The 17,061-nt window shown below is 38.8% G+C and overlaps 1 protein-coding gene across 1 annotated transcript in view; it reads right to left on the reverse strand.

The window, feature by feature from the left end:
* ARID5B (AT-rich interaction domain 5B) overlaps positions 1-17,061 on the reverse strand; it is a 174,182-nt gene that overhangs the window by 130,955 nt on the left and 26,166 nt on the right. Inside the window, exon 3 of the mRNA XM_032842308.1 lies at positions 12,444-12,669. Coding sequence (XP_032698199.1) covers positions 12,444-12,669 — 226 coding nt within the window. The remainder of the gene's footprint in view (positions 1-12,443; positions 12,670-17,061) is intronic.

Genomic DNA, 17,061 nt, shown 5'->3' on the forward strand with positions numbered 1-17,061 from the left:
TTTTTTAAGCAAAACAATTTACACACACACACACATAGATAACTGGAGGAATAACCACTGATTGTTAGTAATGTGTAAATTCTAAGAGAAGGAGTGGAACTGGAAAGAGGCGAAGAAGGACTTTTACTTGAATGGTTTAAATTTTTACATTATAAAAAAATTAAGGGGTGGTAGTCCCATCTTTTCTTTAAGTAGAGACAAATATAGTTACACTCTGAGAGTGGCAGGGACAGCTGAGATTCCTCTAGATGAGGACTACCAGCAAGGGGGAGGAATGAGAAGCCATGCTACATACGGAATGTGGGACTGAGGCCGTTGGTGTTTGAGCTGGGGAATGAAAAAGTGGGGGTGGGGACAGCTCTTTTCAAATATTTGAAACACTGTCAAGGAAAAGGAAAATTTGATTTGCTCTCTGTTGTTCTAAGAATAGAATTAGTAACAACAGTACACCATGAATACGGTAGTTTGTACTATAAACTGTACACATTTCAAACTGAGTCATACACAGTAATCATTTCTAACACAGAGATGGATCAAAGATGGGCCAGAACTGCCTCATAAGGTAATGAGTTCCCAATCATTGAAAATAGTAAAAGGTCAGGTTGTCTGGGGGGCTCAGTCATTAAGCGTCTGCCTTCGGCTTAGGCCATGGTCCCAGGGTCCTAGGTTTGAGCCCCGAATTGGGCTCCTTGATTGGCGGGAAGCCTTGCTTCTCCCTCTCCCACTCCCCCTACTTGTGTTCTTCTCTCGCTGCCTCTCTGCAAATAAATAAAATCTTAAAAAAAAAAAAAAAAGAAAGAAAGAAAATAGTAAAAGGTCAACTAATCAAGATTTCAGCAGAAGACATTTAAGAAGCAGTAAGTACAGGAAAGATGTCATAACTAAAATCTTGTAACTAAATTATCAGCTCTGAGATTTTATTATTCTATGAAATTGATCAATATCCCACGGGCATGGGTGAGCTATTACAAATGTGTACTCAACATCCAATTTCCTTTTCCTTCGGAGAATGCTGTAGGATTATAAACCCTAAACTCCTTGAAGTAAGTCATGACCATGGAATTAATCTGAATGAGTAGTGAAGTGTGAGCAGAAGTGATGTGTGTTCCTTCATGTTACTATCAAGTGTAAACATTTAAACTCTAGTACTCAGCTCTCCATGTCTGTTCTCCTTCCTATAAGCAGCAAGCACCGATGTGGACCCAGCACAGAGGGAAAATTTGTTTTGAAGGGGTCCTGTATACCACAACTAACTGTGCAAAGATCAAAAAAAAAAAAAAATGAGCCTTTGTTGCGCTGAGCCACTGAGATTCTGGAGATATTTGTTCCTGTAGCGTAATGCACGCTGTCCTGATGTACATTGAAAATTCTTGCCCATGACCTCCTAGAGAAAACACAGAAATCCATGCCCTCATACTACGCTTTGGTTTCTTGCAGAATAATTAGGCACCTCCAGGACAAACAGATTTCCAGGTTGGATCATTCCACAAACACACAAACACCAGACACCTCCCTATACACACTTAATATACCACAAGAACAGCGAGGTCACAGCCAGAGAAGCATCAGATGATGCCAGTAATTGCCATGTTTCACGTGTGGTAGCTCAACATATATTTGAATTTCTGGCATCAAATTTTCTAACCGACTAAGGATCAGCTGTTAATTATGATCTAAGGAAGTCAAAGCAGATGGTTTACAGGACAATACACAGGTACACTCTGACAAAAAGAATTACATTTTAAAACATCACACTGAAAGCACTTCAAAATAACCCTCGAGGTTTTCTGGACCCCTAGAAAACTGAGGTCATGAGTTATTTAACCTTGAATCAACTTCTATGCCTTATAATGGATAACTCAAATGTTTATGAATGAACCTCACTGAAGTAGGTACTACTCTATCTATATCTTGGAATTCTTTTATGTCGCAATTGTCTACTTTGCTTTCTGGGGGAGAAAATAGTACTTTGTGGGATTTACTTTTCTAAAGGAAGGAAGAAAGGAAAAACAAACAAACAAACGATTCTTGCCTAAATTCTCCCACCGTGTGCTTGGTGATTCCTCATACCTGCTCGAATCTAATCTTCCCCAGTCCCTTGAGACAGGTATTGTGGTATTGTTAACTCTGCTTCACAGATAAGCAGTCAAAGCAGAATTACGATTTTTAAGGTCATACAGCTGATGGAGCAAAAATTTGAGTCCAGGCCTGTCTTATTTTAAAGTCCACGCTACAAAGGTTTAGTACAATGGTCAAAAAGAAAGCACCCTAAAATGGTAGCTTCTGTTTGGTCATTCTAAATCTTTGGTTGAAAACATTAAGAAAAGACAATGTCATCTAAATAAGTGTTCTCAATTAAGGAAAAAAAAAAGAGAGAGAGAGAAAAGAAAAAAGAAACCTGTACAGAAGCCTATATTTACACACAAGCATCACGTGATGGGTAATTAGCCAGGTAACTACAGGTTTTTCTCTGCTAGAAAAGTATACGTTTCATCATGCTTTGAAATCTGCCTTATTATCAGCACTGCCGTGAAAACAATGTTTTATTTCTTATTGAGTGAATAGGCCAGGCATGAAGCATTGTTTTTGTAGGGCCTAATAGAATACTTTCTTTGTGAACCGAAGAAGCAGAATGGGTAGTTAGAAGGTGGAGAAATCCCTCCATCATGATTAGTAAGTAACCATTTTAAGGGAGGCGAGGATTAAAACAGTGCAATCGCCTAGAATACGAAATACTAGATGTCATGCTAAAACCATCTCTTTAATAACCTGTCGCCTAAAAAAAAAGACAGATTACGAACAAGCCGATAATAAAAAAGATAAGGCAGAGCAAGTCCAGTCTGGATTTGTTTATTTCCCTGCACACTTCTGTGACTGCTATAATCCTGAAACATGTAAAAGATCCCCTTGAGGAAGGCGTGAATTAATAAGTGCCAGTATTAATATGTAAAGTGTCTACACACAACCAACCCCTCCGACAACACCAAAAATCCTCAGGCTAACGGGCTGGCTTCGAGCATGTTCAAAATCTCTCCTATTGAGTTTTCCAGAAAAAGTCTATAGATGACTGGCTACAGATTAAGCCAAAATAGTTAAAAAGGACATACTCCACCCCCACCCCCATCTTCCCAAGAACGTTCTCCTACCAGGGACCGATGAGACAGCCCCTCCGCTAGAGGGTGTCATCCTAGGAAGAGCTGGGAAAGAAGTCAAGACAACCACTGAAGGCATGAGGGGTCCCAGTTCAAGTCAGAGCAGAGAACTCCAGAGATTTCCGAGGCTGATCATAAAAGTGGCGCGTTTACTCCACGTAGCAGGTATGGCTTTGAAGTCAGAGCTGCCTGCCTGATAAACTGAAGACCGTTAAGGGGAAGATAAGACAAACACATAAGAAAAAGATACTGCATTCTATTGCTCCTCACAGAGTGAGGCGCTCGGTGGGTGTAGAGACACTAAGGACGATAAGAGCTCTGTAAGCAGGGAAAATCCTACGGGCTGCCAAGGGCTCCAGGGCTTAACCTGCCAGGTAGAGAGAGTCCTGGAAGGGGCAACTCCAGAATGAATGACGGTAGGAGCCACGCAAAAGGCACTGCAGAATCGAGGGCGGGAGGGGAGGTCGGCGTTGTTCAAGAGAAAGGAGACCAAGCAGTCAGACTAGTTAGACTGAAGCAGGTTTACATAAAGGATAGGAGATAAGGCAGAGAGATAGGCGGTCTTAACATTCTGGGTGTACTTCGAGCCTGCGGCTCCACCTTGACAGATAATAAGGAAATAGTCACAGTTCTGTGCAGAACACCAAGAATTTCAGCGAGTTTTTGGGACACAGAAGCCACCGAAACATCCAACAATAGAAACACCTCTGTCATGAAACATGATGCAGGCAGAAAGAAAACAGCGTAGAGAGCATTTGAGGACACTGTCACAAAACATGTGTCCAGAGGTACACCGGGGAGGTAAACATGAGATTTTGCTAGGGAGAAAGTACATGCATAGGCGTTCAGGTCTCTGCACACATTATATATACATCAGTGCGTACATCTATCAAAGCGCGAACAGCAGTTACTTCTGGATGGGAGGAAAAGAAGCCACATACGTTTTCTTGCTTTTTGTCGGCAAGGCCCACATTCTGTAACATGATCGTGGAGCGCCTTGGTAATAAAAACAACACCAGTGAAAGTTATTTCATAAAAAAGGAAAAGCCCTGGAGCTTGGGGTCATCGCTGGATGCTGGCCTACAACATTTGTACTTTATCCGATAGGCATGGGGTTACGGGAGGCATGAGGAAGGGACGGGGCTACAGGCTGAAAGCCAGTATTTTAAAAGAGTCCAAAGTATAAAAATGTTAGAAATTATTAAAAATTTAGAAAGCAGGTGGAGAGGTCCTAAGGGAGAAAGGCGGAGGTAAGGCTCGGTTCTGGGATTTCAGGGGAGAACGAAGAGACCCCACTTTACCCCAGCACGATCACCACTAATGGCCAACACACATGGGGCGGGGCAATCAGGAAACCCCGAAATGGCAGGACTATTTGCTCAGCCCCTACTGTGCATGAAGCACTTCAGAAAAGCTTTGAAAACCCGCCATTGTTCTCGTCTGTCCTAAATAAATATATTTATTAAAATGGGGTAAAAGTCCAAACCTCAGCTTTTCTCTGCAGTGACCTGTGCAAACTATAGACTTAAACCCATAATGCTGGAAGAGAGAAGGGGAGTGAATCTTTGACATTTAGGAAAATTAATGTTTTGCAATAAAACCTCACATCTGAAGTACTCTAAAAGATAAACGAGCTGTTTGGGAGAATCAGCGTCAACACTAAAGAGAATTAAGCCTAAATGCCCAAATCAAATATCTGCTCACAAAACCCTCTGGAAAAGTCACATCAATTCACATGTAGGATGTATGTGCTTTGTGTTCCAAGGTGATGCCATCGTGATAACAGCTATAATAATGGCCTACAGTAACATGCAGTGGCTCAAGAGAGGAGAGGTGGAGAGCAAACAGAAACATTTCAGAGTTGCAATCATAGGAGAAAAGCATTATGCATCTCCAGCCGGGAGGGGAGCTGATGAATCAAACCACATTTTTCAAGCACATCTGAGGCACGGAGTCAGTGCTGCATTCCTTCCACCACAGGTAAATAGAATTATTGCTCCAAGTTCGTCCATCTATCTATGATACCAGAAAGTCATGAGCGTGCGAGAAGCTAAGGCTACCCAAAGACGTTTTCCAGTGGAGCCCAGGTATGTCACCAGCAACAAAAGGTAACATACACACATATAGCAAAGGACTCAGAGCGCAGCTGAATTTCTTCCATCTTTGGTTACTTTCCCATCAGCTGGTGACACCACAGGTAGTTCATTGTGAAATTAACATTTCTCTTTAATGAAGCTGAAACAAAATTACGGGTTGATTGCTTTCTCCATCGTGGCCTTTTTTTTAGCCATAGAAATGACCACAGAGTACCTGACTAAAGACAAAATGCCAGAAAAACAGAAAATGAAAACAAACAAAAAAGCCAGAACAGCTAGAGTCCAGGAGGAGGACGATGCATTCAACAAACACACATGATAACTTAGGGAATACTTGTTGGTCTTTATCTTATTTGATCGGAGCAGGTTAAACAAGCTGGACACCACACTGGTATTCAACTGTGGACCTTTAATGAGGCAAAAACCAGCTGAGGCCAGTACTCCCTTAAATGCTATAATACACAACTACAGGAATCACAGAGGCTGGAAAAGTACGGCACTGGTATTGAGGCCCAGAGATTCCTGTCATATCCGCGGACAAAGATTTTCATTAGGTAATAGTCTACATTTAATGCTACTGTTTAAAAACAAAACAAAACCAAATACCCAGGTAACCGAAATTAGGGAGTAGTGGCTAAATAACATATTTCCCCCTTTTCGCTCTGAGAATTAGAAGTCCAGGTCATATAGCTGGAGAGAAGAAGGGACTAATACTTTAGTCAGTGTCATGATCTACCTGGAGGCTGCCAAGCCGGATGGATGGGTATCGTTGTCCCTCTTCCACTGGAAGCCACTCCTCATTTGGGTCTAGGTTTCTCAGCACAGATGAGCTCATAAAATATAAATGGGTAAGCAGGTGTAAAAAGAACACCCAAAATGGATCCTAAGATGAGTAACTAGGATGGTGAGGGATTTTTAAAACCACATCCTGGGGAAGAATCGAAAAAACTGGGATTGTTTAGGCAAATAAAGAGAGGTTTAAGGACTATTTCAAGCATCAGCTCTACCAACGTCCTGCCTGAAAACTCTCTGAAGACCTTGAAAAAAGCATGAGTTTCTTACCTTGCTCATGCATTGTAGTCAAGAGGTGAATACTGGTAACCTGAATACTAAAAATAACACTAAAATTCCAATTTCACGTTCTCCCCCTTACTTCTGCCCTGAAATCTCCAATTTTAAAAGAATAAACTCTTCAATTCTACAAAATTCTCTTCCGTTGACTATCCATCTTCAGTCCACTCTCAAGAGAAAACAGCATACGGAATTCTAAAAAGCATTCATGACTCTAGAAAACACTAAAAGATCCACAAGTCAACAGAAATTCCAAATGAGAGGGTCTTAACTTGGAATGAGCCATCATGAGTGATGGCAAGACGAGTATCCAGACAGCAATATCCATGAGCAGCTGCTGACTGGCTCACACATGCGTGGATTTTGCAGACTGACTTTCCAGCAGGAACAGCCGAGATGGCTGAGTGCAGACAAAATACAGGATTGTCATTTTTTCAAGACACTTCTTACACATGCATTCTACCATTAGTTCAGGACAATGTTCAACTGTTTGATTACATGGGCAAGCTGAATTTTAACTTTAAAATGAAAATAAAGAAGCTTCTGATCTGTTCCCAGATCCTTATAAAAGTTGTCCTAAAGCTGTGAATGTCTTGGATACAGACTCCTGGAAATGTGAACATACAAAGTCCTTTGGACTGTCAGTTTATGATGGCATGAAGCGAGCTCATGAAGAAGAGCCATGTTGGCCCTCCGACAGCATACTTCTCCAGTGTTAACTGAGTCACAATGAGCTTCTTTAAAGAATATGTGGTTCACACAAAAATACTGTCAGAGGGCCTTGTAAGAAAATTCTTTGGAAAATATATTTATAAATTTTTGATAAGCTCCATAGGTAATTGATTTCTATTTTGAACTCAAGGATTCTATAAAGGCCAGATCCATTTCAGCGAAGAGACCCTTTTGTAGGGATTCCTCATGGTGTTCATGAATAGAATAATTCAACAACATATCATCTAAGAAACTTCAGAACTTTCTACCTTGAGGGCAGTAGTATAGCTAATGGGGCAATGGAAGTTTAAATATAAACACCAAATAAGCTCAGAAGACTGTTTGATATACATACAAAGTTTACACCTAGGAAGGAAGGAAGAGAAAGGTAGGAAGGAAGGAAGGGAGGGAGGGAGGGATGGAGGGAGGAAAGGATTGTCTTAATAAGCATGTCTTCAAGCTTAGTGAGTTCATGAGATGTATCAGGTGAAAAATCTTCATTATGATAAACTGTCAGCACCTTAGCATGCTTCTTACTGGAAACATTTAAATGTTTTCTTCAATGCAGAGTGAGAATCCTACCCACATCCACACCCCAGGAAACAGTTTGACATATCAAATGCAAAAGTGATCTGAAATAACCAGTTGAAATACAAGGCCTCCAGAATTTCCAACCAAAGACTATATAGTCAATTTCTAACCAAAAGTACTTGAGAAGTCACTGACGTGACTGGCCACTCATGGCCCAGCATGTTTTGACAAAATTTTCAAGAGGAAAAAAGTTATACACATAAAAATATACATATCTATATGTAAAGAAACATATAAAACATATGTATGATATATTTTATATTTAATATGTAATATACATAGAAAATATCATTTTATAGTATGTATGTACGTGTGTGTCTATATATACACACACACACACACACACACACATATGTATGTATGAAAAGTTCAGAAGGATTTTAATAATAGTCTTCTACTGAGGCAGATAATAATGAGAGTAAACCCTGTCCTCAACACTACACCATGTGATTAGGGAAGTTCAAAAGGGACAAATAAACTAAAATATTGCATAGCTCCCTATCCTACAAAATCTCCCTCTGATAATAACACGCTCATCATACTAGGACTTCAGTATCATAAATGCTTCCATTGACACTAACTAATTATTCCTTGCTTGATATTCTCAAACACCAAGTGAGATAAAGCAGGGTACACGCTATTACACCTCTTTTACACCCAAGAAACCTAAAGACGTAAAGAGACAGTGACTGTTCCAGGAAGTGACAGATCGCCAGGACAGGTGGAGCCAAGATTCTCCTGACCTCCCACCCACTGTGCTTTCAACACCATCGGGCCCCTTATTCCCCAAAGTACAATAAAATCCGAGCAGCAGAAGGGACAGGGGGAAGCCACACTTTCTCAATTTGATGGGCCTTTAGAAACAGAAATTGAACCAAGGGAACCCCCATCATTAAATTCATCTGTGCCCACACCCACATCCTCTGGCCTCTTTTCTCAATTTCAGCTCAGACACTTCTATCTTTTCTTTCTTTTTCTAGAGACACATTTGGAGATGAAACCATTCATAACTGCCCATCCACAGACAGTTTGTGGCGGCATAATTGACAATGAGTCTGCTGCAAAAAAATGAAAATGCTGTTTTAATAACCTTGGCCTAAAATACATTCTATTGTATGCCTCAAAGGGTTTCAATAAAAAGTCAACCTGTAGAGACATATTTTCTTGGCTTAAACAACAATCCAAAGCATATAAATGTAGTCCAACTATAATGACATATTTATAGGCCAATAAAGCTTACACTGCAGCTTTCATACTTCACTTAAAGGAACTCTGTAAGAAGCAGTGTTATATAAAATAATTTGATTTTTTTTTCCAAACTATAGCCCAAGGAATAAAAAATGCAAGTTTGCTATGTTTAACTGATAGTGTTTATATTCCTTAGTTGCTAAAAATTTGAAAAATGAAATAATTCTTCATTTGACGACTTCCTACTGCCATACCAAATATGGGTATCAAGTCCACTTTATTACAAAAGCTAAGTAATTCTAAAGACAAAAATAAATAACTAGAAGCTTGTGTAGTGAATGATTTAATCAACCCGATTCTTCTGGAAAAACAGGTTCCTGTGTTCGTTATGCTTATGAATAATACATTCCTTAACCCTCCTATTTTAACATAGCTCCTTTCTCTCTCTCTCTCCCTCTCTCTCTCTTTTTCTTTTTCTATAAACTTCAGTATGAAACTGTCTGAGAGAAGGTAAAACATCTCACCGAGTAAAGTCACAATTTGAATTGGTTTCATATTGAACTTTCTTTCTCTGAAAAGGACAAAGAGGAGGTAAGGGGACAGAGTCCCTCTAACACATCTCAGGAGTGTTTTTGAAGATTATTGGTTTTCCCACTATCTAGATGTGTCATTTTAGTCACCAGTCATTTCGAATCTTAAACGAAAACTGCAGAGATTTGTAAAAAGCAAACATGATATCCATAAATATTGTCCTTGAAGGGGAAGGAGATTAAAAAAAAACAGGAGCTGTGTTTCGAATCAGAGCAGTTATTGGAAGCTGCCATTTGGGGCAGAGTTTCTCTTTGTGGAGTATTAATTTGTTGGCAGACACACATTTGTGAGAACATTCTTGTTTTTTTACTCTTCAGAGAGAGACAGGAAGTGACACAAACTGGGATTAAAGGGAACTTATTCTACCTAAACATTGAGCAAGAAGAGTTCTTTAATTAGCTTTTAAATGGCAAAATCCCTTCTTTAAGAGTCAACCTAATTATTTTGTCGTTATTGATGTTTTAATGTGATGAAATACTTCGGTTAAAAACATAACGTACTGGAGTTTTATTTTAGCCACAAGAAAGGTGAGATCTTTCCATTCTTTGCTTACTTCCACCAGAAAAAAAAGAGGGGGGTCTTAAATAATCTCAGAGTTCATCTTCTTTCTTTGGTAAGAACAATGAGGAGTTGGAAGTGTTCTACAGAAGGAAAAACCTAATAAGTGTGTGAACTTCCATTAACAATGTGGTATTGGAAGTGGTTTCAGTGTGGCCAAGAGAAAAAGAGATAAGAAAACCACTGTGTAGAAAGAAAAGTACAGACAACAAATATTTTGATGTTGCAGACAGAGAAAGGAAGAGGTTGAAGAGAAAGTTGCTGGGACAGGAATGTGTACAGCAAATGACACCCCCTATCTCCCCAATATAAATCCTAACAATGTAGACTTGTAAACCTTAGATCAGGCAGATAATGGAAACTCATTACATTAAGGAAAGTTTTTGTTTCTCTTTCCACATTATTACAACACAGTGTGCATTCCAATTACAAAAGCTATTTGTCTCAAATTCCCCACAGTTCATACCAACTGAGTAGAATTTCAAGGCCCCAAATACTATCCTTAAAGGGGTATTTTACATTAAAAAAAGAAAGAAAGAAAAAGCACATGGTATTTCTTGTTCACCAGAGGAGAGCCTCCCCATCAAATCTGTTAATTATTTTCCCTTCCTCAGCACTAATTGTAGTGCTGTTTCCCTTATGAGACCCCTCCAGCCCCCCCCCCCAAAATTAGAATCACCTAGAAAGTCTTTTATAAGTCCACATTCCTTGGCCTTGCCTCAATTCCGCTGAATGAAGAATCTGGGGAAGCTGGACGTAGCAATCAGTATTATTTTTTAAATTCCCCTAGTGAGTCTAAAAAACAACTAGATTTAAAAACCACCAAGAACTTTGAATATTCACTATAAATCAATTTCTTTTGATATCAATTATTAAAAAGTAGATCATGGGCATTTTTTTTAGAATTCAGTAAGATCAAACCCCTAAATCTTTTGACAGAATTAAGAGATTGAGTTTCCCTTCAGATTCATTAATAAACTATCAATTTTAAACAGAAAACAACTCTGCTATAAATACTCTTGTTTATATGTGTGACATCAAGCTTAACCATCTACACATCCTTTTGTTCCCCCAGGGGTTTCCTGTTTAGTTTTTTATTAGTAACAGTATATTCCATAACTAAAAAAAAAAAAAATCAAACAAACAAAAGAAACGTTTTAATGTTAGGGAAAACACAAGACAATAGCAATACAACTTAGGGTATACATTAGGAAAGTAATACAACAGATGTATTATTCACCGTTATCATACATCCGAAGACTAGTCACTGTGTGTTCATGAAATTAGGGAGTGTAACAGCATATATAGGAAATTAAGTAAAAAAACAATTTGGGGGCTTTAAAATAAAACCACCCGATTAATAATTTTCCCTAAGTGTACACATGACCGTCAGGCTGCCATGTCCAGAATATTACCGCCTGACATCTACCAAAAGATGACAGGAAACTGTTAGTCGTTGACTCAAATTGCAAGAAAATATTAATATGATTCCCAACACACAGTACAGCTCATCACAAATCAGAATCACACGGAAGACAGTTACTGCTGTTATGCAGTTTCTTTATGCCAATTAAGTAAATAGTCTAGGTTTGTTGTAATAGTTAAATCCTAGTCTAAAAAAAAAAAAAAGGAAGTTGTCACATTAAGGCATAAAATAGGGCTATGAACATCAGCATTGTGCGAGAATGAAAGAAAAAGATGCCTTAATATGTTAAAAGTGAAGTTCCTCTTTGCCTAAAGAGGAAATAGCTAGTCTAACTCAGAGGTCAACAACTTTGGTCTTGAGCAATGCTAGGAGAATAAGTCAGTGTACGCCACAGGGAGATAGGAACAGAAGGGGGAGAGGAAAAAAAAAAAAAAAAGAAAATGTCACAAAAAGTCTCTGGAGATGAAAGTGTTAAGTTAAAGCAACAGAATTAATTCGGGAGCCCCTCCTAGGCACCAATCATCCCTGTGCTAAACCCTTTATATCTTCAATCTCAGTGACACGGTAAAGTGCCCATCTTTTTCATGTGAGGAACCTGAGGCCGAGAGGTTAAACAATTTGACATCGCTCTCCTACTCCCCATTAAGTAACTCCTCTCTCTTCCTCACTCTGTTTTCCACCCAACGTAAACAAACACATGAAATTCCGACATGGTGTTAATAGATGCCATACTAACTTCTTTGAACAAATATTTAAACTCTTCATTAATTCAATCTCAGGCACCCTAATGAAGTCGTGTGCCTTTACACCAACAGGAAGCTGCCTAAGGCCAGGTGGAGAAGGCCCTGCGATCCGCAGCTAGCATCCACCCCCTCACACACCCAGGCAATCTGTCCATACATATTCCTAGGATCCTTTGAGGTCAAAGAAATTTTATGTATATATAAAATTATCTATATGACAGGGTTTCCAGAAAAGTCTCTGACAAAAAAAAAAAAAAAAAAAGTAGGTTACTGTATACACCCACACATGCGATCTAGAAGTACAAATTATATTTACCAAGGTCAGCCTTTTCCTTGAGAACGTCTTTGAAGTTGAGTCCACTGTTGAGGGTTGACTGCCTGTACTTCAGCAAAGCTTCCTTCTGTCCATTCCTCCCCAAGGCCGTGGTCTTCACGGCGCCAGCACGGAGGCCGCATCTCCACTTGGAGCAATCAGAGTGTACCCACTTGACCAGGTCTTCAAGTTTCACGATTACCTTTTCAGAAACAGCGATGACTTCATCCTACAAGAGGTGGTCAGGGAAGAACAAAACGTTATTAGTGGCTGGGAGGCCAATGGTAAGTTTTCAACAAAAGCCCCCTCTGAAATACGCTTTGAGTGGCTTAACTTCAGGCAAGCAGACAATGCGCTTTTTGGTGACAGAGAATCTTCAATAACTGACTTCAAGGGCTTTTCACTGCTAGCTGTCTAGTTGAAAAATAATGTAGATCTATTTGTTATACGATAAAAGAGTGTCCAAAAATTGGGCAGTCAGAAATTCTGAGAGCCATTTTTTATGCTAGTTGCCAAAGCCCACTCTGCCCATCTGACCAATCGCTTGGGCGAAAGCTAATTTTTAGGTGCAGTTAATTGCAAAAGTAAAAAGTGAGAACTAGGTGACTAATGGTTAGCCTGTCTCTATATAAATGGTCTAAGTAAATCTGGGATTCTTGGAACTCTGACTCACCCCCAAATTCCTATGTTTATGGTACATTTTCCCTTGGCTTATACACAAATATTGAATTTAACTTTTGTCCTAAAAATTAAATAAAACTGTGATGTAATCCCAAAAGAAATACTTCATAAATGTTATGTGCTTCCCACTGAAAGAAACTTACACATTCTCATGTTTCTTAAAAACTTTGTAAGTTGAGAAATGAACTGATTTTTTTCTTTTAATACATATGGGGTAAGAGGAGAGAGGGTGAACGAGGAGAAAGCCTTTGAATCTAAGAAAAGTAGTTGAAACTTAAGTTTCTCGTATGGATCATAAATTTGAATTTTAAGCATCTCTAATTGCTTCCAGGAAACAACCAACTTTAAATATCCATTAAGATATTTAATAGATATCCATCCATGGAGTGAGAGGGCCTCTCTTACCCGAAGATTCTTTGGAAAAGGCTTAAGAAGATCATCTCACTGGGTTTTAAGTTAAATTATTTGAAGCATTTGACATTTCAACTTGAACCGACTTCTTTCATTTCTTTTACTTCACATTTCTGAAGAAAGCTTAGCTGTGAAAACCCCTAAGCTTACAAAATCTTAAAAATATTTTTGACAAACAACAACAGGAAGATGTCTCTAAGCTATTAAACAAAAGGAATTCACAAGTGATTTTGGCTAATTTTGCTGTTAAACATGACTCTTTCCTCCTCCTCCCCCACCTACACACACACACACACACACACACCCACACACAGCACTGCACACGCTACTCCAAAGCAAACAAAAAAGGGTTTATTAAGATAAGCTTCACACAATGAGAAATCCTGGATTTAGTTTTTAAAAATGTTTTAAGGTAGGATCTAAAATTTCACTTTTCCTCATCCAGTTCCAAGCTGCTTCTGAGAACCAAGTTTGTTAGGCAGCAGCAAAATAAATGCTCTCTCAAAAATGAAAAGTAAAACTTTCGTAATGGAGTCCTTTCTCTTATCAGGATTGAATATGAACTTCCACTGAATGGGACCCAAAGTGGAAACTGTTTTTATCCTCTGCTCAAGAAAAAAAAAAAAAATTCAGTACTTTATAAACAATGGAGCATATTACAAAGTACCATTTCAACTGATGATTTCACTCAGATTCACTACACCATCCTCTTGAAATAAAAGATCTGTCGTTGTCACGCATTTTATAGCTATTACATGGTGATTATTAAATGTCAGAATGAAAATTCAGGCTGGGTATTGTTTCAAAGCATATGGGAACAGCTTCTGGACAGGGCACACGAGAAATCAAGTTTAGAATATTCCAGAAAATAATTAAGTCTCATGGTATATAAGTCTCAACATTAGCAAAGATGGAATTTGGCAAAATGTTACCAAATATGGTTCCTTAGACTAGGCCAGTTTGGAGATGAGTGTTATTTTCAAATAGCTCTAACTATGATCAAATGATTATCATTTCAATTACCAGTTGCTTCAGATCTTTTCCAAGAAATGGCATGACTAGCTCTGGCTGGCTTACAGCGCCCGCCAAACAAATAGTTTATTAACCAAGAGAAAATACAATCCTTATGATGTCATTGATGAATAAACCCATCTTTCAAGATTCAGTCTATAGATTTTGTCCTCCCTCCTTTTCTCTCTCTCAGAAGCAGACTTTATGAATATACCCACATACATAAAAACAAATGCAGGAATTCACATAAACACGCATAAGCTATAAACCCAAGTTTGGATGAATTGTGCAACCACCAGTATGTTTTACTGTGGAATCACAGAGAAACTGGCCTTGCAACATTGTCAAATGCCAGGATTTAGAAGGAAATCTGATAAGCGGAGGGGCGGGGGGAGCAACAAACCAACCCAAAAAACAAAACAGCGAACATATATATAGAAAATGTCTCAGGAAACATTGCTTTGTACACACAATGGCATAAATCACATGTTCGTATTTACTATTCTGAGCGAGCCCTGACTACAGTTCCTAATACTCGCCATTCTTGGGCAAGCCTCTGTCCAAGAAAGAATTTCAATAAGCTCATCTCATGATTACAGTAGCTCTCTGCAAACCGAGCATTAGCGCTGGATAAATATTGCTGATTTACTCTAATACAACACAAAAGAAGCACAAAGAAATACACTTTGTTAGTCTCATAATGTACCTTGGGTTTTCAATTAACCCAGCTCCCAATCAATATTTATGGAGGTTGTGTTGAGACACTACCGAAATCCAGATCCCCTGTCACCACTGTTTTAAATGGCTTGTTTCTGTCATTTGGATTTTGTGTCCACCACTGTATAAAAGCAGCTCAGACCATCCTGGAATCCTCTCTGTCAGAGGAAAGTATCTAGTCATGAAGTCACAAATTAGCCTCTGTATTGCTGGTCTCCACACGCGTTCTAAAAATTGGGAAACTTCACACAAGGTCTCCAGACTTCCATCTTTTCATAAAACAAAATAGTAAAATAAAATAAATAAAATAAGATAAGATAAAATAAAATGAGAGATATCTGCCAAAAAAAAAAAAAAAAAGTTGAAAGTGGTTGTTTTCTTTAGATAAGATGTGAGATCTCTGATTTCCAGGTACTGTCTTAAAGTCAGTCGACATTTCCCTCATCTGCCTGGCCCCAGGGCAGCCGGCCAGCAGTTAAACTTGCACACCCTGATTTAGTCCACCTCCTTCATGTTATTGACAAGGACAGTGAGGTTCAATGACATAGCCTCGTACCAACTTCCAACAGAACTTTGACAAGCCTCCAGGTTTCCTATCTGCCAACATGGCATTCTTCCTGGACTCTGGAGCCTTTCCCTGGGTTCGAATCCCAAGCCTGCAATTTACTCACTGTGGAACACCGGGAAACTTCTTTAACCTCTCTGTGCTTCTATTTTTCTTTAATGTATTAAAAAAAAAAGGACAATAAAACAATCCACCTCTTGTGGTAATTGTGAGGATTAAATGGGCTAACATAAATGCAGTGGGATGACAGTGTTAGTCACATGTTCATTGTCATGAGTCCTCTGCTCTGTTTTCCAAATGGTGCCATGCAGAGAGTTTAGATGGTACATGGGTAAACTTTTTTTTTTTATAAGTTACTCATTGCTTATTTATTTATTTATTTATTTTTTAAGATTTTATTTATTTATTTGACAGAGATCACAAGTAGACGGAGAGGCAGGCAGAGAGAGAGAGGGAAGCAGGCTCCCTGCTGGGCAGAGAGCCCGATGCGGGACTCAATCCCAGGACCCCGAGATCATGACCCGAGCCGAAGGCAGCGGCTTAACCCACTGAGTCACCCAGGCGCCCCTGCTTATTTATTTTTGTGGTTACCTTCCATTTATGGGAAAGTGATACTGGTTTTCCATTTATAGGAGATTTAGAAAGTTTCCTCTTTAAATAAATTTAAGTTAAAAAAATAGGTCAATTTGAACAAAACCATTAAGTAAACACAGGACATGTGGGTATGGCAAAAAAAATTTTAAAAAACAATAAAAGACAAGATGCTATGAAAATGACTGAAATTTGGGACAGTGTATTATATTAGTGGTTCTCAAAGTGTAGTCTGGGAACCCTGGGGAATCCCCAAGACTAGTTCAGGTGGTCCATAGAAGCAAAACAAAGATCATAATAATACTAAGACATTATTTGCTTTTTTCAGTCTTATTTTCTTTCAAGTGTATAGTGGGGTTTTCCAGACACTATATGACATATGGTACGGCAGGAGAGTAAATGCAGAAGCAGATATGAGAATCCAGCTGTCTCTATTAAGCTAAGACAGTAAAGAGCTTATAAAAATGGAAAACAATGCTACTGTTTTTACTGTTTTTTTTTGTTTGTTTTTCAAAATATGGTTAATTTTCACAAAAATGTGGCACTTATATAATGGGTTTATATTACTATTTTTATTTTTTAAATGAACTTCCAGTAAAATTTCCTGTTTTGATGTACAGTTCTATGAGTTTTAACACATGGCAA

Source organism: Lontra canadensis, unplaced genomic scaffold (assembly GCF_010015895.1).
Source record: "Lontra canadensis isolate GAN:19392208 unplaced genomic scaffold, GSC_riverotter_1.0 scaffold3, whole genome shotgun sequence".
NCBI lineage: Eukaryota > Metazoa > Chordata > Mammalia > Carnivora > Mustelidae > Lontra > Lontra canadensis.